Source organism: Pleurodeles waltl, chromosome 4_2 (genome assembly GCF_031143425.1).
Source record: "Pleurodeles waltl isolate 20211129_DDA chromosome 4_2, aPleWal1.hap1.20221129, whole genome shotgun sequence".
NCBI classification, from domain to species: domain Eukaryota; kingdom Metazoa; phylum Chordata; class Amphibia; order Caudata; family Salamandridae; genus Pleurodeles; species Pleurodeles waltl.
Window position 1 is genome coordinate 929,902,209 of NC_090443.1, and position 27,296 is coordinate 929,929,504.

The following is a 27,296-nucleotide window of genomic DNA, read 5'->3' on the forward strand; positions in this document are numbered from 1 at the left end:
GTATGAATGCGTCTCATATTTGTGCTAAGGTTGCCCAAGGTTGACTGTCCACGTTAATGTGATTTGCATGTAAAGGTGATTTTGCTCTTGAAGGTGAAACTAAAATATTGCTTACTGTGCATGAAGAACCATTTTGCATGTGAAAGTAATTTTCCTTCAAAAAGTGATCTGTGTTCCATTTTATTCCACAGTCATGATGTTTGCACCTCCATGACACTCCTTCCAAGAGGCCCATAATTCCAAAAGGACCTGTATCAGGAGGGATGAACTCCATCAAGAATCCCAAGTGGTAAGGTGCAACTGGACCACGGGCATGTTTTACTGGGGGCATACTTAAAGAACTTTTCACAAGGAAGTTTCAATAAAATTATGTGCAGATTGGTGCTGTAGCACTGATTTCCGCACGCGATTCCCTTTTGTATGTGTGGTGTATAGGCAATCAACTTGTGGTTCCCTAGTAATACTAAAACCCATTAACACAAATTCTCTTGGTGTTGATAACAGTAAGTACTGTATTGCTGTCTTTTTTCCTGGGCCTCTACTAATGACGGCCGTTGTACTATCAGCCAAATGTTATGTTGTAATGATGCACACCTTTTACATCTAATTTGGGATCAGACTATCAGTTTTTCTCTCTCTGTACCAAGTGATTTTGCATCTGCATTTGATACCAGAATCCTAATTTGCACAGGGTGGGTTGGCATATGTGAGTAGTCCGGAATATTCCCATGCCCTACCTTCTCCCACCGTACCCACTATTACTTTTAGTAATACTTCATGATTTTTTCCTCCTCATAAATGGGTTTGTATTGTGCTGAGTGTCAGGTCTTCCTATTAGCTATCTTTTCTCATTCTCTAAAGCGCTGTCTGAGATATCCAGTTGTTGAAAAGATCCACTTCCATACAGGCGTTTGTATTTTTAATATCCTTTTATTGAGTCCATAGTATTTACAGACTGGTCCGCACTGTAGTCATACTAGGTTTCAATAGGCATTTTTATTCATACTAAGTTTGAACAGCCAGCACATGTTTTGTCCCTTACAGTGCCTATGCGGCTGGGGCGTTCTCAAAGGTGAAAATCCAAAATAAAACAAGTTTTTAACAAATAAGTCCCTCAACTATACATCTCACCTCTCGTGTACCGTTTGTGCTCACACTTTTTTAAACAGAGGGTCCTGATGGTGCTCTGGAAATATTAAACCAAAGAAACAATTATGTTGGAAGTGTGGTTTATTAACGTGTGTAACCATAATTTGAATAGACTCCAAAGTTCTATATAGGATGAATCCTCAATAACCAGATTTTAGCAAATGAAGAAAGTAAGATGGTGAGGAAGTAAAATCATAAAATTGCTCATGCACCTTATCAGGTGCTGATTAGTATCCACTGATTTAATGCGAGGACTGTTACCTTTAATGTACACAACTGCCGAAAATAATGTCTTGCGATATCCTAATATGAGTGGTTAGGGTCTCCTGGGTAAATCCCAGAAGTTTAATTAACTGTAGAGAGATCAGAAAAATGGAAGATCCATCTATAGTAATTGAAAATCATACAAAAAGTGTGACAGTATTTTTACCCAAGTAAGACGTGGGGTAACGTTCCCACATTCAAAAGTCCTTCTGTTGGGGGGGACTAGGAGAAACAGTCGGAAGTGGATTCATTAACTAAAAAAAATGAAGAAACCAGTTGGGGTGAAACTACTTTAAAGAACTATGAAATATTGAATAAAGTCATTTATGAATACGAGGAAGCTATAATTAAAGGAACTAATAGGAAATTCTGGAGGGATCAAGTTGATTACCAACTGAGATGAGTATATATGTTTGCCAAAGAATACAATAACATGAAGCTCAACAGGTACTCTGCCAGGTCCTACTAATGCCTCAGACACTTCCTTTACATCAGATGTAGAATCATTAGGATGAGATACAACACCAACTGTAGAAAAAACAAGTGTACATTTTTATGAGGAAGCAGAAGACACAGGGGGTGATTCTAACCGCTAGGGCCGGGGTTGGAGGATGCACCGCCAACAGGCTGGCGGTGCATCAAGGGCAATTCTGACCGCGGCGGTAAAGCCGCGGTCAGAAAAGGGAAACCGGCGGGACCCCTGCCCCTGTGAGTCCTCCACGGCGGCGCTGCAAGCAGCGCCGCCATGGGGATTCCGACCCCCTTCCCGGCAGCCTGGTTCTGGCGGTTTTCACTGCCAGAACCAGGCTGGCGGGAACGGGTGTCGTGGGGCCCCTGGGGGGCCCTGCAGTGCCCATGCCAATGGCATGGGCACTGCAGGGTCCCCCTAACAGGGCCCCACATTGATTTTCAGTGTCTGCCTAGCAGACACTGAAAATCGCGATGGGTGCAACTGCACCCGTCGCACACCAGCAACTCCGCCGGCTCCATTCGGAGCCAGCTTCCTCGTTGCTGGTGCTTTCCCGCTGGGCGGGCGGGCGGCCTTTTGGCGGTCACCAGCCCAGCGGGAAAGTCAGAATGACCGCCGCGGTCTTTTGACCGCGGTACGGTCTTCTGGCGGTTCCCGCTTGGCGGGCGGCGACCGCCGCCCGCCAAAGTAGGAATCATGCCCACAGTCTGGTGAACATAAACGCCCAATTTACAAGAACCCACCCACCAAATACAAGAACAGATTCCCCTTCAACATCAAGGGTAAAAACCAGAGCACAGAAGAGGGTACTAACCAAAAACAAGGATATCCCAACCAACTAGTACACAACTTATCCCATCAGTACCTCACAGACACCCAGATGGTTTTACTCGAGAAGGGTCTGTCCTACTGCCCAACAGCTCACTGGGACAGAAAGACAGCTACAATTGATCTTTTCATATTCATCAGGTGACTCAAACTTAAGGTGTTTCTCTGACAAACAAGGTACAAGACAAACTCACCAAACACAGTCTATCATAAGTGACCTCATGGCACAGGATCTGGAGGACATCCATCTTCTAATAAACCTATCAGATATAAACATCACTAGGCTTACTATGGATTTGTCAGTACTTGTTGTTGAACTGGATATTGATACATCATATACAAAGTAAAATAATATATTTTTCCCAAAATCTACATTCACGCCCATCCTACCTCCAGGCAACACAATAGACCTCTTCTACTCAACAGTTCTTGGGAAACTAGAGAAGGAATACAAGAAATATAAAAAAGTAATAAATACTTACCATCCAACATGAAAGAAGCACAAAAACAGGCTCCTAAAGACCTCAAAGAAAAGCAGGCTTAATTATCAAAGAGACTGTCAAAGGAGACTATATTGTCATCCTAGACAAAGACGACTACCTCAAAATCCGTAGGCAACTCAGGGACCCAATATGTTATTAAAAAAACCTGCACAAAATCCTACCCAAGAAGTACATAAAAAATCTGGTGAAACTTCAGGCACTGTAGAGGGCGAAACACATGTTGGCTGTTCAAACTTAGTATGAATAAAATCGGCTATTCAAACCTAGTATGAATAAAATGTGGACCAGCCTGCAAATACTATGAACTCAATAAAAGGATATTAAAGCATCAAACACCCGTGTGGAAGTGGATCTTTTCAACAACTGGGTTGCTATACATTTCTGTGCACCTAAATATGAATTTATTATTTTGATGTTTTTCCCCTTATTATGTAATAGCACCTAAAAAAAATTCACACTCCTGCTAATGGTGTTCCAAGGTGGATTTTACACCAAAAAAGTGAATTATGCTCCTAAAATGGTTCAATTTGTGTGAGATTAATTTTAATTTTTGTTTGTTGCTAAATGTGATTTGTAATTTAAAAAAAAGTTTCACACCCCTTTTGATGTTGCACCAAGGGTAATTTTGCACCTAAATCTAATTGTGCTCCTAAATGTGATACCACAGCCCCGCTTAGCTTTCTCTAAGAGTGAATGTTTGCCTGAATTTAAATAAAAATGTAAATGTGATTTGTGATCGTAAAAGGTTTCTACAGTAATGATGATTTTGCACAGAGAATTCATTTGCACCATAATAGGCCCTTTTCACAAAGGGTTTCAATGAAGGGTTGGAGATTCATGTGACTGAATTTACAACTGTGAAAGTGATATTAGTAACTTCCCGAGTGTTTCTGCAATAGGTGCTGATATCTCTGTATAGAATGTAATAAAGAAAATTGATAAATATATTTTAAAAATTACACAGTAAAATATACTACTTTAATTAAACAAGTGGATAAAAACATCCTTCGGTACCTACTTCTCACCTAGGGCTGTGACAGGGCACAACATAATAACTCAGTATCTTAACATCCTATTTAATTATATTGTACATTTATGTTTTGTATTTGAATGTTTTTTTAATCAATTTATATTAATTACAGTGTTCATTTTCCCCTCCTTTGGTGTATTGGTTGTAGTGTTTATATTACAAGGTTGGTTGCAAGTCATGGGATTGGCTGTCAAGCAACCCAGAAATAGTGCTGTTACAAACTACAGTTGCCTGTAAAAGGTCAATGACAGACAAAGGAAGTTGGGCTGATTTTACGATGATCTGAAAGTAGCTGAAGGTGGACATCTTATGTATACAATACAATAAATTTATAAAGCCTACGGCTGCCTCTGAGGAAGCGTCCCTGCGCTAGCAGTCATAACTTGTAATTAGGCTACAATGCCACCCAGACGCCTAGTTATCAAACAGACAGCAACCTGGAGAAATGAAAGCAAGGAGTTCATAAGTTTAGCGGTCAAATAGGAGAAGGACCAACCATCTCTTCTGGTCCTACAGATCCTGGGCACTAAGAGAAGTCTTTGTCCGCTGGACCGGAGTGATCTAGCCTGGCAAAAAAGTAGCAGCCATTTCCTTAAAAAAAAACAGGGCCTCTCTTCTCAAAGGCTCTTTACACAAACATGAGGGCCTTTAAATTTAATGCGACTGATGATCAATAACCAGTCAGACTCCATAAAGAGGGTGCTGCCTTAACATGGGCGTGGATCCTCAGGATCAATCAGGCTGCTGCATTTTGAATAATCTGTAGTAGATGGAGGAGATATCGCGGTGAGTCCAAATAGAGGCTGTTAGCATAATCAAATTTTGATGTCATTAATGCATGAATTACAGATTTTCGGCTGTCCGCGGGGATCAGGTGCATCAATTTCCTAATAATTTTCAGCATGAAGAAGCAACTCACAGAAACTGCTTTAATCAGGGGCACAAATGAAAGAGAAAGAGAAGAATCAAATTTACCTCTAGCTGTCTTACCACTGAAGCTGGGAAAGAAGGAGTCCCCAATTCAGATGGCCATCAGTTAATGGCATCTGGATAATAATCTATGGACCTGAAAAAAAACACCTTGGTCTTATCTGAATTCAATCTGAGGCAGTTCACACTCATCCAATCACCAACTGTCCTCAGGCAGTCTTCAAACGTAGCCAAAGTGCCCCCCTCCTTTGCCTTGGAAGCACGCATCAGATTCATATCATCAGCATAGGATACAGTGCTTAGGCCCGATACCTCCACTAATTTGGCCAAGTGGGAAAGATAAATATTGAAAAGGTAGGGCTCAAAGCCGAGCCCTGAGGAACCAAACAAACAAGAGGGTTGGCTGAGGAAGTTAAGGGAGGAACAAAGACCCTTTGAGAGCGGTCCCACAAAAAGGACTTGAGCCATGCCCAAGGAGAACCTTGGATGCCCACTTCCCTGTGTCACTGAAGGAGGATGGGGTAGTAGACCATATAAAAGGCTGCTGGCAGATCAAGAAGGACAACCATGGCCCCCGAGCCTTGGTCCAGGTGACTCTTATGAAGTTAGCTACCTCAAAAAGTGTAGAATCCCTGCTATAGCCCACCCAGAAGCCTCACTAATCTCATGGAGTAGAATATTACTTTCCAAGAAGGTGGAAATTTGGCCATTAACAGTTTAATGGCCACAGGGAGAAGGTAAATCAGGCAAAAATTGCTGAGCACCTGGGGGACAGCAGTGGTTTTCTTCAAACCTTGAAGCAACATTGTCTCCTTCCAAATCTGAGACACTGTAGCTGCCTCGATCAAAGCATTCAGCAGTTTAAGCCGAGCTGGACCAGCTAGAGGTGCTGCTCGCTTCACAATATTAGGCAGACAGAGATCAGTTGGGGACCCTGATTTGCATCTATCCAAAGAAGTGGACACATCAGAGAGCGTAGGAGGAGCAAATCTATCCAATATGGGGCCAGAAGGATGTTCCTTGTCAGTCATCTGACCAGACATCTCATGGGCAGAAAATATATAATAAATTAATAGATTTTTGTTAAGGAAGAACTCTGAAAGTTCTTCACACAATATTTCAGAGGAAGTTATAACATTTTGTAGGGCGCTAGGCGTGACAAAAGTATTCACCACCTTGAAATGTTCATGAGGTTTATCGGTTGCTGTGGTGATAGAATCTGCTATAAATCCTTTTCATGCTTTATGAACTGCACTGCACGGGTTATTAAGATCTGTTTTGTACACAGCTTTTGCCTCTGCATCATAGGATTTCCTCCATCTGCATTTGAGTTTTACTACAGTTAGCTCTTTACAAGCGGCAGAAGGCGTGGCTCTCCTCTGGGACACTTCTCACATAGAGGTAATGCAGTCCAGATCATCAGATAGCCAACTGTCAACCCTAGGCAAGTCAGTGCATACTGTTCTAGTGAGTTCAAGCGGGGTCAAGCGGGGTGCTTCGTAGTGCCTCTAGTAACTGAGAATCCAACAGACGCTTCCAAGCTCTAACACTTTTCTGGATCGAGGGTCGCAAGTTCTTACAACATGCCGCAGCAAGCCTGAAAAGAACTAGAAAATGGTCTGATCATGTAACTTTGATGGTAGGCATCAGCTGGATATTCAATGAGTGAGAAAAGATGAAGTCCACAGTGAGTGAGACCCGCCACATGTTGGAAGATTAAAACCCTCAAGAATTCCAGGAATTGTTTATCCATACCGCAGCTAGATCATCAATATGAAGACTGAAGTCTCCCAACAAGAGGGAATTCGAGTGCAGAATAGATTGCTGACCAATAAGATCCACCAACTGATGGAGAACACCAGACTTACTAATAGGAGGTCTGTAGACTAAAAGCCCTGATACTGAAAAAGAAGGATTGAGGGAAATTGTGGAAGAAAGGCCCTCAATAGCCTCCTAACTAGGAGGTATGAAGCATCCTTCTCACTTTTGTTTACACTGAGACCATCAAAGACTTCATATCTGTCTGCTAGCAGCCTAGGGACCGAAAGCAGATAAGTCGAATGCTCCTTCAGCCATTATGCATGACTATGGGCCTCATTACAACCCTGGCGGTCAAAGATCGCCAGGGCTCTTTTGGCAATTGCACCGCCAACAGGCTGGCGGTGCAATCTTGCCTATTACGACCGCAGCGGTCGCACCACCGGGACCAGCAGTTTACCGCCATGGTTGTCCCGGCGGTTTTAATCCTCCAGGGCAGCGCTGCTCGCAGCGTTGCCCAGGGGATTATGAGTCCCCTTCCCGCGAGCCTGTCCATGGCGGTAGAGACTGCCCTGGAAAGGCTGGTGAACAGGGGAGTCGCAGGGCCCCTAGGGGCCCCTGCACTGCCCATGCACTTGGCATGGGCAGTGCAGGGGCCCCCGGCACAGCTCCACACTGCTTTTCACTGTCTGCACAGCAGACAGTGAAAAGCACGACGGCCGCAACACCGCTGACTCCATTAGGAGCCGGCTCCCATATTGCGGCCGACATCCCCGCTGGGCCGGCGGGGATGTCAAAATGGGGCCGGCGGAAGTGCGGCTGCATTGGCTGCCGAACGGCGGTTAAACCTTGGTGAGCTGCCAGGTTGTAATTGTCTGACTGCCTCCATGTGCTTTTGCTCAGGTTGTTCCCCATTGCTACACTTTGACTCTCTGCTTTTCTGCCTGTTGTTTTGCCTCTGTTCCTTCTGGTTCTGCCTTTGTACCTTCTGGTTGTGACTTTTTGACTTATTGTTTGCCTTTTAGCATTTCTGTTTTGCCTTTATGCCTTCTTGTTTTCCCTCTCTTTTTCCCTTCCACATGCTCCCCTGCAGCAGCTCCCATTATCCTTTTCCACCTCCTGCTAGCCCTACCCATTGCTACCCATTACCCCTCCCACCTGCCAGGACCTACTCAATAGAGACTGCAGCCCCAAAGGGAAGTTTGTCTGCACCCAGCCATGCCTGGAGCGCACCCACTGCCAGGAACCCTGGTCCCCAACCCACCAGCACGTGCAGCAGAAGACCCCGCGAACACTGCTGCCATGCAGCACCACATTCTACAGTAGGATCATTCTCCTGTGCCAGATGTACCTTCAACTGCACCAGCATGACCACCGTCACGCCTCAAAGTACCAAGCTGACCTCTGACAACCTCACACCAGAAGCAGCCCACCGACTCCACTGTCTACTCCTCAACATGCGCTCTTTGTGCAAGCACTCTGAGTTATGGGACCTCATCACCTACCACACAGCGCACTACCACCACCGAAAATAGCACTATCCTGATGGAACACCTCAACATCAAGCTCCACACCGACAACAAGACAACCATAAGAGGCACCCTAGCAAACTAATCCCTGGGTCTGCACTCTAGCTTCTGCAACACTATCCCAGACTTCATTGCACCCCTAACCCTGCACTTTAAGGAGTACATATTTCTCTGTGACCTCAGCTTCCAAACTTCCACATCAAAATCCCCAACAGCAACAACACCGTACACCTCCTCGACAGTACGAGCTGCCTTGGACCAACCCAGATCATTCACAACCCCTCACACACCATAGGATACAGGACACACGCTGGACCCCCATCTTTACCTCCAGCAACTACATAAAAAACAACCACATCACAGAACTCACAGATCACTCCATCATCCACCTCAGCATCTCCAGCCAATGCAATGCCCCCACCAAGATGACCAGCGCACTCCACCGTAGCTGGGGCACATTTTCTGAGAACAGCTGGATGGACACCCTAAACACCTCCTACGCAGCTGCCACCACAGACCTAGAATAGGGAATTAAGAACTTCAACTCCTGTATCACCAACTGCAACAACAGTGTTGCCTCCATCAAGATCAACAATCAGAGAACATCCTTCAAAATTGATAGCTGGCACACCCAGCATATAGCTGGAAAGGAGATGGTGCACCAGAAAGGACACGTCCGACAGGGCAGCCTTCAAGACCTCCCTTAACTTCTACCGCTGCCTGCTGAGGATAACAAAGAAGATAACCCTAGCCATATGCATCAAAACCAGGGCCAACAACAGCAAGGAACTTTACAACATCATTAAGGAATTTTCCAACCTGGCTGTCAACGAAAACCACATCACACCATCACCAGAGCTGCACTACAACCTCGCCGATTTTTTTCCATGACAAGATCGCAACCATATTCAGAAACTTCAAGCCCCAACCTACACCCACAGAATTCCTCGACAGGTATGTCTCAACTGCAACCGACACGAACAGACTACTTGGAAACTCCTCTCCACCCAATAACCACCTCTGTCATGAAATCCATCCACTCGGAAGCTTCCACAGACTCATGCCCATACCACTTCTTCAACCTCAGATACCAAAGGATTGGCCAGGAACTCACCACCCTGCTCAACACCTCAACCACCACCACAACATTTCTTGATGCTTGGGAACACTCTGAAGTCAGACCACTTCTCAAAAAAAACCTCCGCCGGCCCCAGCAATCTTAAAAATTACTGACCTTTCTACCTGTTCCCATTCTCAGCCAAGCTACTGGAAAAGATTATCAACAAGCAACTCACAGCACACATGGAGCAGAACCATCTACTCGACCCCTCCCAATCCAGCATCTGCAGCAATCACAGCACCAAGACAGCCTTGACCACAGCCACTGACAACATCTGCACCCTTCTTGACCCAGGAGAAATAATAGCCCTGCTCCTCCGCAACCTCTCAGCAGCCTTTGACATCCTATCACACCACATGCTGATAGGAAGACTCCACTACATTGACATCCAATGAGGCACACTCAGATAGATTGTCTCCTTCTTCACCGGAAAAACACAGAGGATCTCCTTACCACCTTTTATCTCCGAACCTAAGGACATCTTCTGCAGTGACCCCCAGGGCTCATCCCTCCGCCCCACTCTCTTCAACTTATACATGACCCTGCTTGCCAACATTTGCAAAGCTCATGGTCTCAACATTATATCCTAAGCAGGTGACACAATTCATCCTCTCACTCACCAGTGACCCTACCACCGCCAGGACCAACTTTCATAGACGCTTGACAAGTGTCACAGACTGGATGAAGAACAATTGCGTGAAGCTGAACACGGACAAGACAGAATTACTGATCTTCGGCAACAATAACCACCCATGCAAGACTTCTGGTGGCCATGGCCCTGGAACCCACACCCACATCCTACTACCATGCCAGAAACCCCAGAATCATCATTGACAACAAACTCACCATGAAATCACAGATGAACACCATCTCCTCTGCTTGCTTCTTAACTCTGCGCATGCTACATGAGATTTTCAAATGTCTTCCTCAACACATGAGCTGCACTGTGACACAGGTCCATGTTACCAGTCAACTCGACTACAGCAATGCTCTCTACATAGGAACCGACACACGCATCCTACAGAGATTCCAAGCCATACAGATCGCTGCAGTCACATCCATCTTTGACCTCCCTCAACAAACTTACAATGCACACCATCTCAGGCAACTTCATTGGCTCCTTGTTGAGAAGAGATGCCAATTGAAGCTAGTGACCAATGCACACAAGGCCCTAGACAACCAAGGACCTGGCTACTTCAACCACCACCTGAACTTCCATCAACCTTCAAGGAGACTATGCTCCGCCTCCCTGTCACTAAGCCACATTCCCTGCATCTACCAAAGCAGAGGTGGAGGATGCTTTTTCTCCTACATCTCAGCAAGGACCTGGAATGACCTCCCCTCACAGCTACACACCATCACCTCAATTCTGGAATTCCAAAGTGCTCTCAAGGCTTGGCTGTTCGAATGAGCGCATGGCAAGCGCCTAGATACCTTATTGGGTGATTAGCTGCGCTATATAACTCCTGATTGATTGATTGAGGTTTTATGTTAGTATTATTTTACATTAATTTAATTTAAGTGACCAGGTAAATTAAAATAATTTATTACAAATGTGTACACTTTATATTATAATAAACAACTTTATTTATGAAATATTCTAACACTGAACACTTATTTTAAAATACATTTAATTTAAAATGTAATTTATTTTAAGGTATTTTTCAGTTTTTTTCCATATGTTGTTAGTGTTATTAACTTCTTCCACTAATTTCCATGACCGTATGTTGCAATAACAGTAGCTCAGTTACTGTGGTGCTCATCTTACTCAAAGGGTGGTCGGCTGGAGTACATTTAAGCCTGTTTTTTTTCAATAATACTATTGCAGTATTTTTTTATTGCATTTTGGAGTCCATAAAGTAATACTACCATTCACACACTATAAAGACTTTTTTGAATAGGGACCAATATGTTGCAAGCAAATGTGTGCTTGCAATGATTATTTTTCTTATTCATATTCAGGAAATGTAGTTCTGTTGCTATCCAGCACTGAAACCTTGTGCAATGAAAAATGGGGCACACATATAGGGGACACATAAAGAGATGGTTGCAGACGAGACAAATCACAAACTGTCCTGCATGTGAATGTTTGCGTATGTTAATACAATGAGGCCAGATCTATTGGCTTTACTAAAGGCTGTGTTTTTTTTTTATTCAGCAGGTCATAAATAGTTCAGTTATTGTAAATTACAGGGCTTCATTAACATAGGTGAGGCATGGCTGACTGTGAGAAGATGGCGGACGCAAATTAGGGCAGCACCAGCCCTGACCCATGATCTGTTGTCATCTGCTTGCCTTCTGACCTACAGCCACCCGCACAATACAGTCGGCGAAGTGTGTCTTCCTCAGAGACCCCAGGGATGCCCTCGCAGCCCCAAGGACCCACAGAGAACCGGAGCTTCCTGCCGTTGTTACCTCAGGTGCGGAGGCCTATTTGAGGGTGCCAGGGTGGGGCCTCGCCTGACGATTGGGGGCTTGCTCAGGGCTTGCTGGGCCCGCGGATCCCCCCTGCAGCCCTATGGCTAAGCTGCTTCAGAGGCCGGACAACTGACTGGGCTGTGTGACGGGGGCACAGTTCCAGAGTGGTGCGAGGAGTGGGCCTCTGGTAGCTGGCCCCTACCCGGCAGGCATGATGCTTAATGGAGCTGGGGGCCTTTAGGCCTGTGTCGAGGGGGCCCTCTTACCGACACCTGATCTTTGAGGGGTGGTGGCAGTGAGTACCCCTGGCATACCGACAGTGATGGAATGAGCCCTGGTGTGAGCCAGTTTGCCTGATTCCTTCCCTTGACCCTGATTAACTTCCTCACGAAATGACAACACTGCCTCACAGACCTGGATCACTTGCTGAGCTGTCTGAGTTGGGGAGAGTGCCCGAACTGCTCGTGCCTCTCTGCAGTTTTGATCTTGCTTGACATGGGGGAAGTGAGGCGGGTCCGAAGCCGGCGAGCTGCCCCCACTCTGGTTGCACTTTATAGCAGGGACGACCAAAAGTGACTGGCAGAGTTCCCTACCAGGATGGTAGTCTCTGGAAGCCTCAACATGTGCTAGCTAGGATTAGGGACTGCACGTGCCCCTCTCCACCTCTGCTATTTTTCTGAGGTCATGAGAGATGAGGCGGGTCCCACATGTTGAAGAGCGCTGGCATGCATCATCCTACAGAATCTACAAGGCACTGATCGAATGCAGAGATTAGCGGCAAGCCACCTCTTGTGGCCTACTAATTAACACTTGGACTAGGCATTGCAGAAGTACTCTGAGCTTGGGCAGAGACTCCATGTAGTGCTGGTACTCTGTGCTTCTGTGGTCATCGTTCTGGTGATTGGTGTTGATCCTTGTTTTCGGGATATAGGGAGGACTCCTCCTACCCCCCTGGTTTTTCTCCTTCACTTTCACATGGCCTGTGACAGCATATTGGTGGGTGTGGGTGGAACATGGGTAATCAAAGGGACAAAGGGGACAGATGACACATCTCTTGGGTTAACTGGAGGTGCGAATCGCAGGGCAGAAAATACAGGGGTGTGGAGACTTCCCCACTAGATAAATTGGATAAAATATTATAGGCCATTACAAACAATAGTCAGGACCTGCGTACCAGGGTAGATGATGTGGCGATTGAGGTGGGCCTGCTGCACGAGGACCAAAAAAAGGTGTTGAGAAGTCACCCAGACAGAGTACCCTCCAAGAGCTGCAGCCTTCTGTCACTGACCTAGAAAGCCAAGTGCATACTTTAGTGACCAGGAGTTGGAAGATGTTCTTCCTGAAGGGGCAGAAGGCTGAGACCCGGTTTCTTTCTCCGAGGCATGGCTTGCCCAGGTATTAGCCCCAGTGTCTTTAACTACACACTACCAAGCGGAACAGGCACACAGAGTGCCAGAGAATAGACCGCCTTTGGAATCGCCTCCCCGGCCCGTTGTGATTTGTCTATTAAACTTTAGGAACAAGGAAACCTTCCTCAGAGCTGGTCACACTGCTGACCCTATTCAATATGATAATGCATGCATTTTTCTCCTCCCGCAATTTTGGTGGGCCTCTTTCCTAGGAGTAAAAAAAAATGCAGAGACAAGTAGGACTCACCTACTCCTTGCTGTACCCACTGAAGTTAAAAGTTATAGACAACCCGTTTGGCTACTTTTTCACAGAGCCCACCGATGCCTGGGACTGAGTGGAGTAGTACTGTTATGAATCCTCCTCCCCAAGCATTCCATCACAGTGACCCACCACGGAGAAGAGATTAAGTGGGGGGGCAGCGAAACTGATAGGATGCAGCACTGCATGCGTAAGGGGCTCCCTCCCTGGTACAGAGGCAAGACCAACAACAGTGCATATTGACAAATGTGTTGCACTTAACTACGGAACAACACTTTCCCCCATCGATGCAGCTTACTGAGGACTCGCAATCAGAGACAGGCTCCACTGTCTCGCACAGCAGCCGTTCTTCACTAGTTCTGCTGAATGTTTCCTCACAAACCTCAGATTTTTTGGTTTAATTCTTATCACTGTAACATTGAATCATGCATGGTTGTGTCAAACCCACTGCTGCCGCCCACCTATCGGGGCCTACTATTCACTCATGGTCTTTGGCACACATTCCATACTTCTTTCCACACTGAAAATAGCTGGAGAAGCACGCCTGCCTGTCCTGTCCTACTTGCTTGAGAGGCTGAGTATCGGTTCTAGATATCAGTCTCCCTTTCTTATCTAGTTAGCTGGAAATCTTAATGAGGCTCCACTAATAGAATTCCCATATTATGGGTCTGTTAGTTTACAGTATGAGTACTGGTTGCTTCGCGCGTACCCCAGGTTGGGGATGAAGTTAACCTTGTGCTTTTTCTGTTTGCAGGTCATGCATTACACATTCTCAAGGCAACACGTTGTGTCTGCACCTCACCCCAATAATGAGCCATGACTAAGTTACAAGTACTTACCAGGAATGTACGGGAAATGGGGACAGCACATAAGTGACACTTAGTCCAGCAATACATACTGCAGTGGTGCACCCATATCTCATTTCTTCAGGAGAAGCACATACGGGCGTAAGATGATGCCAGACTACAAAAGCGATGGCGTGGGAAGTGTTATTGCACTACATACTCTAGTTTTGCACGTGAGACCTTAAAATGCATCCTGATGCCCCTTTTAAATGCATTGCTACAGAAATAGAACAAATCTCCATGGAGCCGTCCCTTGGGGTACTAGAAGTGGACTCATGTGCCACCCCATTGGGTTACCACACACTTGCAGATGCCAGGAAACAACAAGCTCAACTAGTTGCTCAACTGAGTTTCTTTGATTTCCGGGCCTATTGGGCAAAAATGCATGCTGAGGGAGACAAGTCTGGCCGACTGCTGGCCTGGCTACTCTGCAGTGCGAGCCCATTTATGCCAATCACACTAATTCTTCGATTCCTGACTTGCATCATCACTAGCCAATCAGACAGCCATAGCACATTTACCTCATTTTATACTGCACTCTATGACCTGCCGGCAGTTGCCCAAGCTGATAGCACACAGGCTTACCTGGAGCCCCTGGAATTGCTTGCTGTGCATAAGGTGGCCCGAGAAGAACTACAACTGATTCTTCCAGATCAGGAACTCCGGGCGTCTATTAGAGGGTCAGCTACTGGGAAAACTCCTGGCCTGGATGGCCTCCCGATAGAGTTTTATGAGGCGTATGAGGATATACCAGTGCCCAAGTTATTAGAGATATATCAGATAACATTGGAGGAAGAGAGATTACCTACATCACTCTGTGAATCCCTTATAGTCTCGCTACTAAAGCCTGACAAGGACCCACTTGAGCTGATATCCTACCGTCCCTTGTCCATGTTAGGCGCAGACTTTATTCCCATCTGCTCCACAACCCTAAATATCTGTAAACTGTACAGAGGGCTGGAATTGGCCCCAACACAATGCTCATACGCTGCTTGTTTTGTGATCGATCTAGAGCATGCATTTGATACGGTAGACTGGGCTTACATGTTCGCAGTGCTTCTAAGGTTTAGCATGCCGGCACACTTGCTGCATCTTTTTAGCTTGTTTTACACAGTGCCCACACCACGAGTTAAGGTTGGCCAACACATCTCAGGTCTGATAGCGCTAAGCTGGGAAATGCAAAAGGGATGCCCACTGTCACCGCTTTTATTTGTGCTAGCAGTTGAGCCATTGGCCCGGCGCTTCCAACACAATGGGGAGAATTGGACTATCCAATTGGGGGATGAGCTCCACACAGTTTCCTTCTACATGGACAATGTCCCCATCTACAAGTGAAATATCAGACAAGGGCTTGGGGTAATCAAGACGGCCCTGAACACATTTTGAGATGCCTCAGGATAGGCCGTGAATTGGGCAAGGATGTGCCTGTTTCCTGTGAACCTTATCTGCCCGCCACACCAATTTTTAGTAGGACCCCACATGGTAAGATTGGAGCCCTGCACATTTCACTTTCTTGGGATCCACATATACCACTCCCCTGGTGACCTGATAGATGGCAATCTCACCCAAGCCATTGCCTCCCTGCGACCACAACTGACATTCTGGAGCACACTCCCACTAACTGTGCATGGTTGAGTCTCCCTGATATAAATGGCTATACTTTCCTGACTACTCTAATATTTCTACAATTAGCTGCTCCACATTCCAGCCTCCACATTCGGTAGGCTTCATCGGAACCTTTATATGGAGCAGAGGGTGAAGGCGTGTAGCACTTTGGAAACTTCAACTGCCGGTTGACTGGGGCGGTCAAGGAGCTCCTAACTTTGAGGACTATTATTTGGTGGTGCCACTGCAATGGCCATCTTGTTGGTTGTCAGGAGGGAACTTACAAGAACTGGGACTTCCCACGCCAGATAAAAGACGCTGACTAATTCATGAGGTATTATTGCTATCACGGAAACTTCCTCCCCATCTAACAAACTCCTAACCAGTGCATATGCCAGCTATACTAGAAGTCTCTGACTCCCCCCAAAACAGAGACTGTACTCTCCTGCAATACAACTTAGGGCCAGATGTAGAAAGCTGTTTGCATGGTGCAAACTGCGAAAATCGCAGTTTGCGCCATGCAAAAAGCCTTTTGCGATGCACATTCACAATTTGCGAGTCGGTACCGACTCGCAAATTGTGAATGCGACTCACAAATAGGAAGGGGTGTTCCCTTCCTATTTGCGACTCGCATCGTAATGCAGAATTGCTTTGTGACCGCGAATGTGGTCGCAAAGCAATTCGCAGTTACCACCAGTGTCACACTGGTGGTAACCCATTCGCAAAACGGAAGGGGTCCCCATGGGACCCCTTCCCCTTTGTGAATGTTGCAAAAAGGGTTTTTCAGAGCAGGCAGTGGTCCAATGGACCACTGGCTACTCTGAAAAAACGAAAACAAAAGGTTTTGTTATTTGTTTAATTTTGCAACTCTTTTTCCTTTAAGGAAAACGGGCTGCAAAATAAAAAAAAAGCTGCTTTATTTAAAAAGCAGTCACAGACATGGAGGTCTGCTGACTTCAGCAGGCCACCATCCCTGTGAGTGCAGGGACTCGCTTTGGGGTTGCAAAATGCGACCCACATCATTAATATTAATGAGGTGGGTCTTTGCGACCCCATAGCGAGTCGAAGACGGTGTCTGTGACACCGTTCTGCATCAGGATTTGCGAATCGCAAATTCTGACATTGCTACATCTGGCCCTTAGTTCCTTAAGTCTCCTTAGGGAAATCCTTGGGAGCGAAGGGATAGAGCTCTGGGAGAGAGAATGAGTAGATACACGAATGGCACTGTTTTGTGTGATATTCTGGTGCCCTTTGACCAACTCAGTGTGGACTATAATCTACCGATGGGCCACTTCCTACCCTATAAGACTTTGCTGGTGGAAATGGACACAGAACCTGACACACACCCTTTGGTTCATACAATACAGGTAATGTGTAGTGAGCATTGCTTGATCACGTGGTTCACATGGGCGTTAGCCCAAATGTCACTTGATAGATTACATTCCCTTGGACAACAATGAGAATATGATATTGGCCACAACCTAATGCAGAAATAATGGGATAGGGTCTTTCTGTACCCAAGTAAAGTGTCACGCAACACAAAATTCCAGTACATTCAATACAAAATATTACATTGGGCATATTTAACACCTGCTCGCTTGCACCAAATACTGTATATGGCAGTACATCAAATTTCCTCAAATGCAGCTCCCAGAATGCTGATATGGCACATATGTTCTGTCCAGAAGCAAAAGCACTATGGCAGGCAATCACAGATGCTCTGGAAACCGTTACGGGGAGGGAGAGCCTGTGCGCCATTGAGATAGGCCTGCTGGGATATTCAAAAGGCCTAAGGCAAGTATTGCAGTTAACACATTTATAGACCTGGCTTTACTTATAACCCGGAGGGTCATTGCTATGAAGTGGAAAAAACTCACCTCCCTATCCTATCTCACTGGTTGGCAGCCACCTTGAAATGCGCCGAAGCAAAGTTTGTGATTCTTCGCAGGGAGGAAGTGCAAGGCCTGTGCAAAATTCCCATTGTCCTGGAATGGGATACAATGCTGCACGAATTGCAGGTGCTTTCAGAAGAGCACTGAGATGACATGTTGAAAGGGTGATCCATGACTGATAGATATATTATATGTCAGACTGGGAATATAGGATAAGGATCCTTCTACCTCCCAGCCAGGATTCCTCCTATCCCCACCCCCGATAAAGTATGTGTTGATTCTGCATTTTGGAGTCTTGGCTGATACATCCCATTAGCTGCTTCCATCCTCCTTTCGGGAAAGAGATTAAGCATATGCATACATAGTAGAAGCTGGACTGATCACTTGTCCCCTCACAACTGATGTTGAAACGATTTTTTCCCTTTCACAGCTTATGTGAGAACATTTTGTCGCCTTGTATATGTAGTGACCTGCCAAATTCACACGTTTGAATTAATGTGTGTTGTTACTGAAAAAACTGAATCGATGTCTCCTGTCCAGAAACCAGGATACTGTCTAACACATGTAGACCCACAGAACTGTAAACATTGATGTCAAAGACACGAAACTGCTCACGTGACTGTAATGTGGTTGTATTATTCATGAATAAAAATAATTTAAAAATTGGTTAAAAAAAATACAATAACATATGTGCCTAAAATAAACCTAATAAAAAATATTTTTTAATTTCACAGTGAAACAGTTTGATTATCATAATATAATACATACCAATCCATGGCACTGCAAATTCCATTGTAAAGGCAACCTTTGGATCTATAATAGAGAAAATTGTATTTCACAATTTGAATACAACATATTGATTTGGAGACCTGTTATACACATTTTCCAAGCAACCTAAAATCTCAATTCTCTTACGTTTCTCTCTGTATGTGTTTTCAACTACAGCAACATATTAACAATTTATTAAATCAAAAAGAATTGTCTTTGACTACTGGTTTGTCTCACTTTACAAGAAAATGCAAGACTTATAGTGTTCATTGCTCTGATATGCCCTGCATGTTCTATCCATTCTGCAATGAGGATAGCATTCATTTGAGTCAATCTGACATGGAAAGTCATCACTATGTATCAAACTCTTAAGTAGTCAACATATTGATCTATCAATATGTTCTGTGCTCCAGTCACAAGAGGAAGAGGAAATTGTTACATCTTGTAGAAGCAAATGCTTGAAGGACTTGTAGTGAGGGTCTTTCAGTTCTTTGCATGTAATATGTGTCTCTAAGATAACCAACACATCACAGTTGTGAGTGACCAATACGTTTTTCAGCAGCACGTTGTATCAGACAAAAATGACAGAGATTATTGGGGTCATTGTGCCTGTCAGCCATGTCAAGAAAGCGTAGGTTGTGTTCGACTTTGAGGCTTTGGATATTATCTGCGTGTTTGATGGTGAAGCTTCTTTGAGAATGACACCCCTGTTGCTGTAAAATGCTGGTTACATTTTTGAGATGTGAGTGGGAGCAAGATGCTAGTCAGGCTAACATTGAGCTGATGGTGATTTGGCTAGGGATCTCTGTTGTGAAACTGCCAACAAGACTTCGAATGGAGGTTACATATTTGTGGCACGATCATTTGAATCAGCTCTTGAAGGTTGTCTTGCGGAGTAGCTGTGGGATGTGGATCCTCCTATGGCACAATCACCTGGACCCCAATGCAAATAGATGCAATTGTACATGCAACAAATAGGGCCTAGGTACATTTTGATCTGCTGGGAGGGGTTTGAGAGAGGGGAACTGGGCTAGGATGGATGTACAAAAGATGGGACACTGGTTGTCGGTGGTCAGGGGCACATTCAGTCGTGCAATTGAAGGAGTTTATGGCCAGATGTACTAAAATGCAATTTTGCGTTTCCTACATAGCGACTTCATAGAAATCACTATTTAGGAAATGCGAAATTCTATATATAGTGATACTGGTTTCCTAATAGCGATTCCTACGAAGTAGGAATCGCTATTAGGAAATTGCAAATATGCTGGTTTTGCATTTCCCAAAGAAGTGTAAAACCAAGGATGGCAATGGACAAAAGGCCTTCCCTTAGTGCACCCCAAAAATAGGGGTTCACATGTAGAGCACACATATGCCCAATCACATACTGCAGTTAAAAAAAAAAACATTTTGGGGGTGCTTTTTTTTTATTGGACATGGTTACCATCGACTTCAAGTCGATGGTCATTGCATTTCCTAAATGCCCATTTCGCATTTAGGAAATGCCATGTACATCAGAATAGGAATTGCAAATAGGTAATACCAATTGGCTGTTTCCTATCCTCAAGATTTCCTAAAGGCCTTTGTACATCAAAAAAGGCCATTTTGCATTTCATAACGGCCCAAAATACCCATTCGGATAATTAAGAAATTAAGAAATGCAAAATGGCTTTGTACACCTGGCCCAGAATGAATAATGTTTACTTCAAGGCCTACCAGTTTAACTATATTAGATCTTACCATTACCTTTTTATTGTTCCAGCAATTAATCTTGATAAAGGAAGGGACAAGGACACCAATCAGTCCAGAAGTGACACATCTGGTAAACACAGGTGCTCTCAGGAGTATCAGAAGGGAAAAGTTGAAGCTCCAATCAGGAAGGTGATTAGCAAAGATGAGAATATCCATTTTTTGTTGTGTTTCTTTTAACAATCCTTAGTAAGATTGGCTGGTATTAAACCCTTCTAAAATATGAAGAATTTGATCAAGTGTTACATTTGATTCTCTACAAAACTGCTTTGAATTTGGACCCAGGCATATGCAAATGAGTCTTTATCCTACTGCCGTTGGGAAAAGTCCAGCCTGAATTACCAGGCCAGGTCCTTCCTGGACTGGAAACAAGCAAAAAGAACACCACACCACCCCATTCTTGTTTCCGGCCCAGGGAGCACCTGGCCTGGCATTTCGGGATGGAATGTTCTCATGGAAAGCAGGGTCAAGACTGATTTGCATATGGCTGGGTCCAAACTGGAATGGCATTGTGAGGAAAGAAATGATGGATTAAACCCTGATCTGTGACTGGAGGTGAATGTTTGATTTCTTCAGAATTCCGTCCCTCATCTGTTTTTATTTTTTGTTTTGGTATTTGTCGCCCTAAGTGGGAGGGGTATGCCCAGACGTAGGTCCCATGCTTGCTCTGCCACCAGATTCAATAATACCTGGCTGATGATGGGTGATACCTATAAATTGGTCCCAAGATGTTTGTTTCTGGTCCAGGGAGGACCTGGCCTGGCAATTCGGACTGGACTGTTCCCTTGGGAAGCATTGTTAAGACTGATTTGCATATGGCTGGGTCCAAACTGTAATGGCATGGCAAAGAAAAAAACTATGGAATAAACCCATATCTGTAAGTGAGGGTGAATGTTTAATTTGTTCAGCATTCCGTTCATCATGTTTTTTTTGCTATTTGAGCTGAGGCAACTGTGCCTGGCCCTTCCATGTTTCACACCTTTAGGTAAGCTCTCCGCACAACTGCCATCATTAGCATAAGGATGAATTCACGTAACTTCATAAATCTGACACCTCCCAGAGTTTCAATGATCGATCTTCATTTTATGCAGAAATCTGCAACTCACATTGCTTACATTTCTAGCATTTATAGGATGAATGTCATTGCATGCTGGTTGTGGGTTGCATTATGGTGAAATATATTTGTAATATCAAGAAGACCAGTGCCTTTGCTCTTAAAGGACAGATTTTTCTTTACGTCTTGTAGTCAACTGCCCTTGTGAGGGTATGGACTTCCTTTCTCGGGCAACACCCTGGGCACTTAAATAGGAGTGGGGGATCATCTATCGCCTATTATTTCTTCCTTGGCAACCGGCCTGTTGCACTCACATTAATATAGTTATCAATTTGTTGCTGAAATAGGGAGTCTTAAGAATACAATGGAACATTTTACTGACATGGTGAAAAGACTGATAGCAGTAGTTGCTCAGGTCAAAAAGATTGGAATATATAGCTGTGGGAAGGGATCCCAGAGGAAACCCTTAAAAGTCAACACCTCTTTAATCCATCCTACAGGGCAAAAAGAATGGATTAGAAGATTAGAAAACAGGTCAGCCCATGGTATCTTGAACTACAAAATCAGGAGAGACTCGTGGAAATCGGTCCGACCAAGACTCCACTTCGCCACAGGTCTAGCTTTGGCCCTTTTAACTTTAAGGGCAGGTTAGTACAAGATAGTATCTATCCTCTGCCAGGTAAAGAAAATCAATATTGAGGCAGACATCCTAGGAGTCTTGAAAACACATAGCCACCAGTGTTAAATCACATGTCAAAAGTTAGAGGGCATATTGCCCCATATGCACACAAAAGGTCCCTACTCTCATTAGGACAGATCTACATGGTATATGTCCCTAAGGTTTAATTTGCATCTAGATATGAGGATGAGGACTCTCTAATAAATATAGTTGCCCACTGGATATGCTATGTAAGAGGATGCAGCTCAGTGACAAGTGAAGACATCTACTGCGCTAGAAGACACCTTGTTAATGGCTCTGATTTTGATTGCATGAAATTGATTTTTGCTGGCAGGAAAGTAGCAAAGAGTGTGGTGGCCTATGATGATATGGCCGGTCCTCCAAATGGCTCTTCTATCCAATTTAAATATTTCTGGGAAGAGGCACATATGATTAATACTAACTAACAATCATGACTCTGTCCTGGGGGGTCTAGATTGACTGCCCTGTGTGCAATACTCATCTTTTATGACCGGATATCTTCTACTTGACAAACAGTGTAAAAGATTTATGACTAATACCCTAAGAATCAGCATCACTCTGGAGCTGACTAGGGACCTGATTTCGATCTGGGTGGAGGGGAATACTCTTTCCAAACATAATGGATATCCCATCCGCCGTATTATGATCCCATTGTATCCTATGGGTATTGTTATATGGCAGACGGGATATCCGTCACTTTTATGACAGATTATTCCATCTGCCAACATCTAAATCAGGCCCTAATTTACCCCTGATTCCACCTATTAGGGGAGTACACCACAGCCTACAATTATCAAGCCACAAACTGCCCAGACATTAAGGGGCATATTTATACTCTGTTTGCGCCGAATGTGCATCAAACTTTTTGACGCACAATCGGCGCAAACCCTGCCCCATATTTATACTTTGACGTCCGACCCCGCGGGCGTCAAAATTCCACCATGTGCGTCATTTTTTGGAAGGGGGAACCAGCCTTGCGGTAATTATATGCAAGGCAAGCGTTCCGTTCCAAAAAATGACTTTAAGGCCTGTGCCCCATATTTATACTCTGACGTCATTTTGACGCACAGGAGGGGGCAGGCCTTAAAAAACGGCGCACAGCCTGATGGGCGCCGTTTTTTAACGCCTGGGTCAGGGCAGGCGTTAAGGGACCTGTGAGCTCAGAAGGAGCCCAGAGGTGCCCTCCCATGCCCCCAGGGACACCCCCTGCCACCCTTGCCCACCCCAGGAGGACACCCAAGGATGGAGGGACCCATCCCAGGGAAGTTGAGATAAGTTGGGGTAAGTATTTTTTTCGTTTTTTTTTTGTGGCATAGGGGGGCCTGATTTGGGCCCCCCTACATGCCAATATGCTCAATGACCATGCCCAGGGGACATAAGTCCCCTGGGCATGGTCATTGGGCAAGGGGGCATGACTCCTGTCTTTGCTAAGACAGGAGTCATATCAATGGAGGTTGGGCGTCAAAAAAAATGGCGCAAATCCGGTTTGAGGCCTGAATTTTGCCTCAGACCTGACTTGCCCCATTTTTTTACGCACAACCCCCATTTTCCCATACGCCGGCGCTGCCTGGTGTGAAGTCATTTTTTTTGATGCACACCAGCCCGCAGCGCCGGCTAACGTCATTCCATAAATAAGGCGCCCGCATGGCGCGTTGGAATGGCGTTAGCTGACGGTAACATTTTTGACGCACAACTGCGTTGGCGCAGTTGTGCGTCAAAAAGTATAAATATGGGCCTAAATGCTTCCACTAATTATTTGGTATTACTCACAGAAACCACTAAGTCAACAAACACGCTAAAAAATAACACAACTGATTCGCTAGCAGTGGTTTCCTGGAACGTGGCAGTTCGAAATTCCAAAATACAATTTCCAGGCTAGAATGATTACACTGAAAAATTTGACATATGCATAGTCCAGGAATCCTGAAGCACAGAATCTGCATTCAGGGCTGGGTATTCCAGTCATTGGATCCTGGCCAAAGCCAACCATTGAAGCCGGCCTTTTGGAGGCCTGTTGATATGGTCTAGAACTTCATTAAACTCAACAAAACATAAGCAGGAAATGAATTCCCTAGATATCAAGGGAATTCCACTTAAGTTAAATAGGGCCTTAGAGTAGTTATTGGTAACATCTACGCTAGAAACATAAAGGGCGATAAAACGTCTGAAACACTCCACATACTAGAGAGGCACTGCGAGAAGATGAAAAACTCACATTATGTCATACAGGCCGTTGATTTCAACACCACGTTTGAACCCCTGAATCGCAGCTTTCTTCCGAAGAAGATGAGCACTGAGCTATAACTTAGCTTGACTTACCACCCCTATAAAAAAGTGGACTCATGCAACATTGCAACTGAAGGCTTTGTCGTTAGAATGTGGATTTAGGGCAACTAATGGCATAACAAAATCAGACAACAGAGGGGCTTTTTCGTGTAACAAACCTAACCATGAGAGCTACATTGACTGCATACTCATTAACATTAGACTCTGGCATCAACTGGGGGATATGGCAGTCAAGGACTGAAAGTGACCATAACCCCCTCTGTCATACCTTGGTGAAAACTGGTTATGGTTCCAACTTCGCAAACTTCAACCAGGGATATTCAGCTAATCAACAACAAGAGCACACTCAACTAGCATCACGTAGCAGTTCGGCCTGACATTCTGGCTATCATTGCCTCAGATCTGACAAGTGCAACCTCAAATCTTGAAGCATTACTGACCAAAAATGTATTCATAAAAGAAGCCACATGTATCCATTCACGCTTTTTTGATTGTTCACCACTCTATTTCACAACCTCCACCTCCCAAGCCCCGGGCAAACTGTGCAATACCAACAATAGCAAAGCAACAATTGGTATAAGAAGTAATGCAGACAGGCCACAAGGCAATTAACGCTGGCTATTAGAGCAAAACACCCAGGGCAGATAAAAAACACAAGAAGAGCATAAACGCAAATGCAACAGAAACCAAAGAGGTAATGGGATGCAAAGAGGTGGCATGATGTGCTTAAATTGTGCATTGACAAAGATCCCTGCAAATGTTGGGCCCTAGTGTAATCGGGGGCAGAGGAGCCATGGAGCAACCAGCAAATCACATCCCTTCACTTGCCTGCTATAATCGACCTAAAGGCACTCTGATGACTTCCAAGATCCCAATAGGCTCACCTTAAGAAAATGTGATGCCCCACTGAACGAATTGGTTTTGATTTAAGTGACATCAGAATTGCCCTAGATGCCATCTCACATGGTGAAGCACCTGGACCCGACAGCATCTCAAGAGATATTTATATCAGTGACAAGGCAATTTGGTCCAAATACATATTAGCACTATCCAATGCAGTCGCAAGGGGAGGCACCCATCCTGAACACTTAAAAAGGAGCTTATGTTGGGCCAATTTACAAAAAAGGAGGCAGAAGCCTGTCAATAAATTATGGACCTATAAGTCTAAGACATAGCACGTAAAAGGTATTTTGCCGGGTGGTATTGGTAAAAACACACAACTGGATTGACTATAACAACACACTCTCCAACTTGCAAGCTGGATTTAGGAAAAAAAGAGGACCCTCGACCAGGCCTTTTGTTTCCTGGCACTGTACTGGAAGACAGGTTTAATCAGCAAGGGTCATTTATATGTGACTGTTAGAAATGGGGTCTTTGGTTGACAGTCAGGTTACCCCCTGTTCAAGCAAGGACCCTCACTCTAGTCAGGGTAAAAGAGAATCACCCTCAGCTAACCCCTGCTTACCCCCTTGGTAGCTTGGCAGAGCAGTAGGCTTAACCTCAGAGTGCTAGGTGTAAAGTATTTGTACCAACACACACAGTAACTTAATGAAAACACTACAAAATGGCACAACACAGGTTTAGAAAAATAGGAAATATATATCTAAACAAAACAAGACCAAAACGACAAAAATCCAACATACACAAGTCAAGAGATTAAACTCAAAAATAGCGCTTAGAAACAAAAATGCTTCGAGGAGATGTTAACACAGCGTTGTGACGGAGTCGTTCCCAACAAGCCGACACCAGCGGCGCCGGACACGGAGTCGTGTAGACCCCCAAGTACAGTACCTGTGGTGAAGAGTGAAAACAAGCCGATGCGCGAAGTCGGGAATCGCGGCGTCTGTGCGAAACGTTGAATCCGTGCACTTCGAGCGGTGTCGGTCACGACGTGGTGCGGCGACTTCCACGGAGTCGCGGGGCTACTGCGGCGTCGGGCCTGCGAAGAGCGTCGTGTTCCAGCGAAGGTCACGGCGTCAGGTGCAGGCGGCGTTACCGGATTCAGCAGCGGCGTCGGTCCGAAGTCGTCCGAAGTCGATTTCCCTGGATTCCACCAGCTTTCCTTTCAAGGGCCCAGGGACTGGATAGGGCACCACTTGTCGGGGCAGGAGTCTCTCCAGAGACTCCAGGTGCTGGCAGAGAGAAGTCTTTGCTGTCCCTGAGACTTCAAACAACAGGAGGCAAGCTCTAACTCAAGCCCTTGGAGATTTCTTCACAAGATGGAAGGCACACAAAGTCCAGTCTTTGCCCTCTTACTCTGGCAGAAGCAGCACTGCAGGAAAGCTCCACAAAGCACAGTCACAGGCAGGGCAGCACTTCTTCCTCAGCTATCAGCTCTTCTTCAGGCAGAGGTTCCTCTTGGTTCCAGAAGTGTTTCTAAAGTCTGTAGATTTGGGTGCCCTTCTTATACCCATTTTAGTCTTTGAAGTCACCTTTCTTCAAAGGGGACTCACACCTACTTGTGAAATCCTGCCTTGCCCAGGCAAGTCATCAGACACACAGCAGGGGGTTGGAGCCGGCATTGTCAGAGGCAGGCACAGTCCTTTCAGATGAGAGTGACCACTCCACCCCTCCCTCCTAGCAGAGATGGCTAATCAGGAAATGCAGGTTACACCCCAGCCCCCTTTGTGTCACTGTCTGGTGTGAGGTGAAAAACAACCCAACTGTCAAACTGACCCAGACAGGGAATCCACAAACACGGCAGAGTCACAGAATGGTTTAAGCATGAAAATGC

General features: G+C 45.2%; 1 protein-coding gene across 1 annotated transcript in view; it reads right to left on the minus strand.

Moving 5' to 3' along the window:
- Positions 1-27,296, minus strand: part of LOC138293483 (cytochrome P450 4B1-like) — a 138,596-nt gene that overhangs the window by 62,021 nt on the left and 49,279 nt on the right. The window contains exon 3 of the mRNA XM_069232722.1: positions 18,777-18,821. Within this exon, the coding sequence (XP_069088823.1) occupies positions 18,777-18,821 (45 nt within the window). The remainder of the gene's footprint in view (positions 1-18,776; positions 18,822-27,296) is intronic.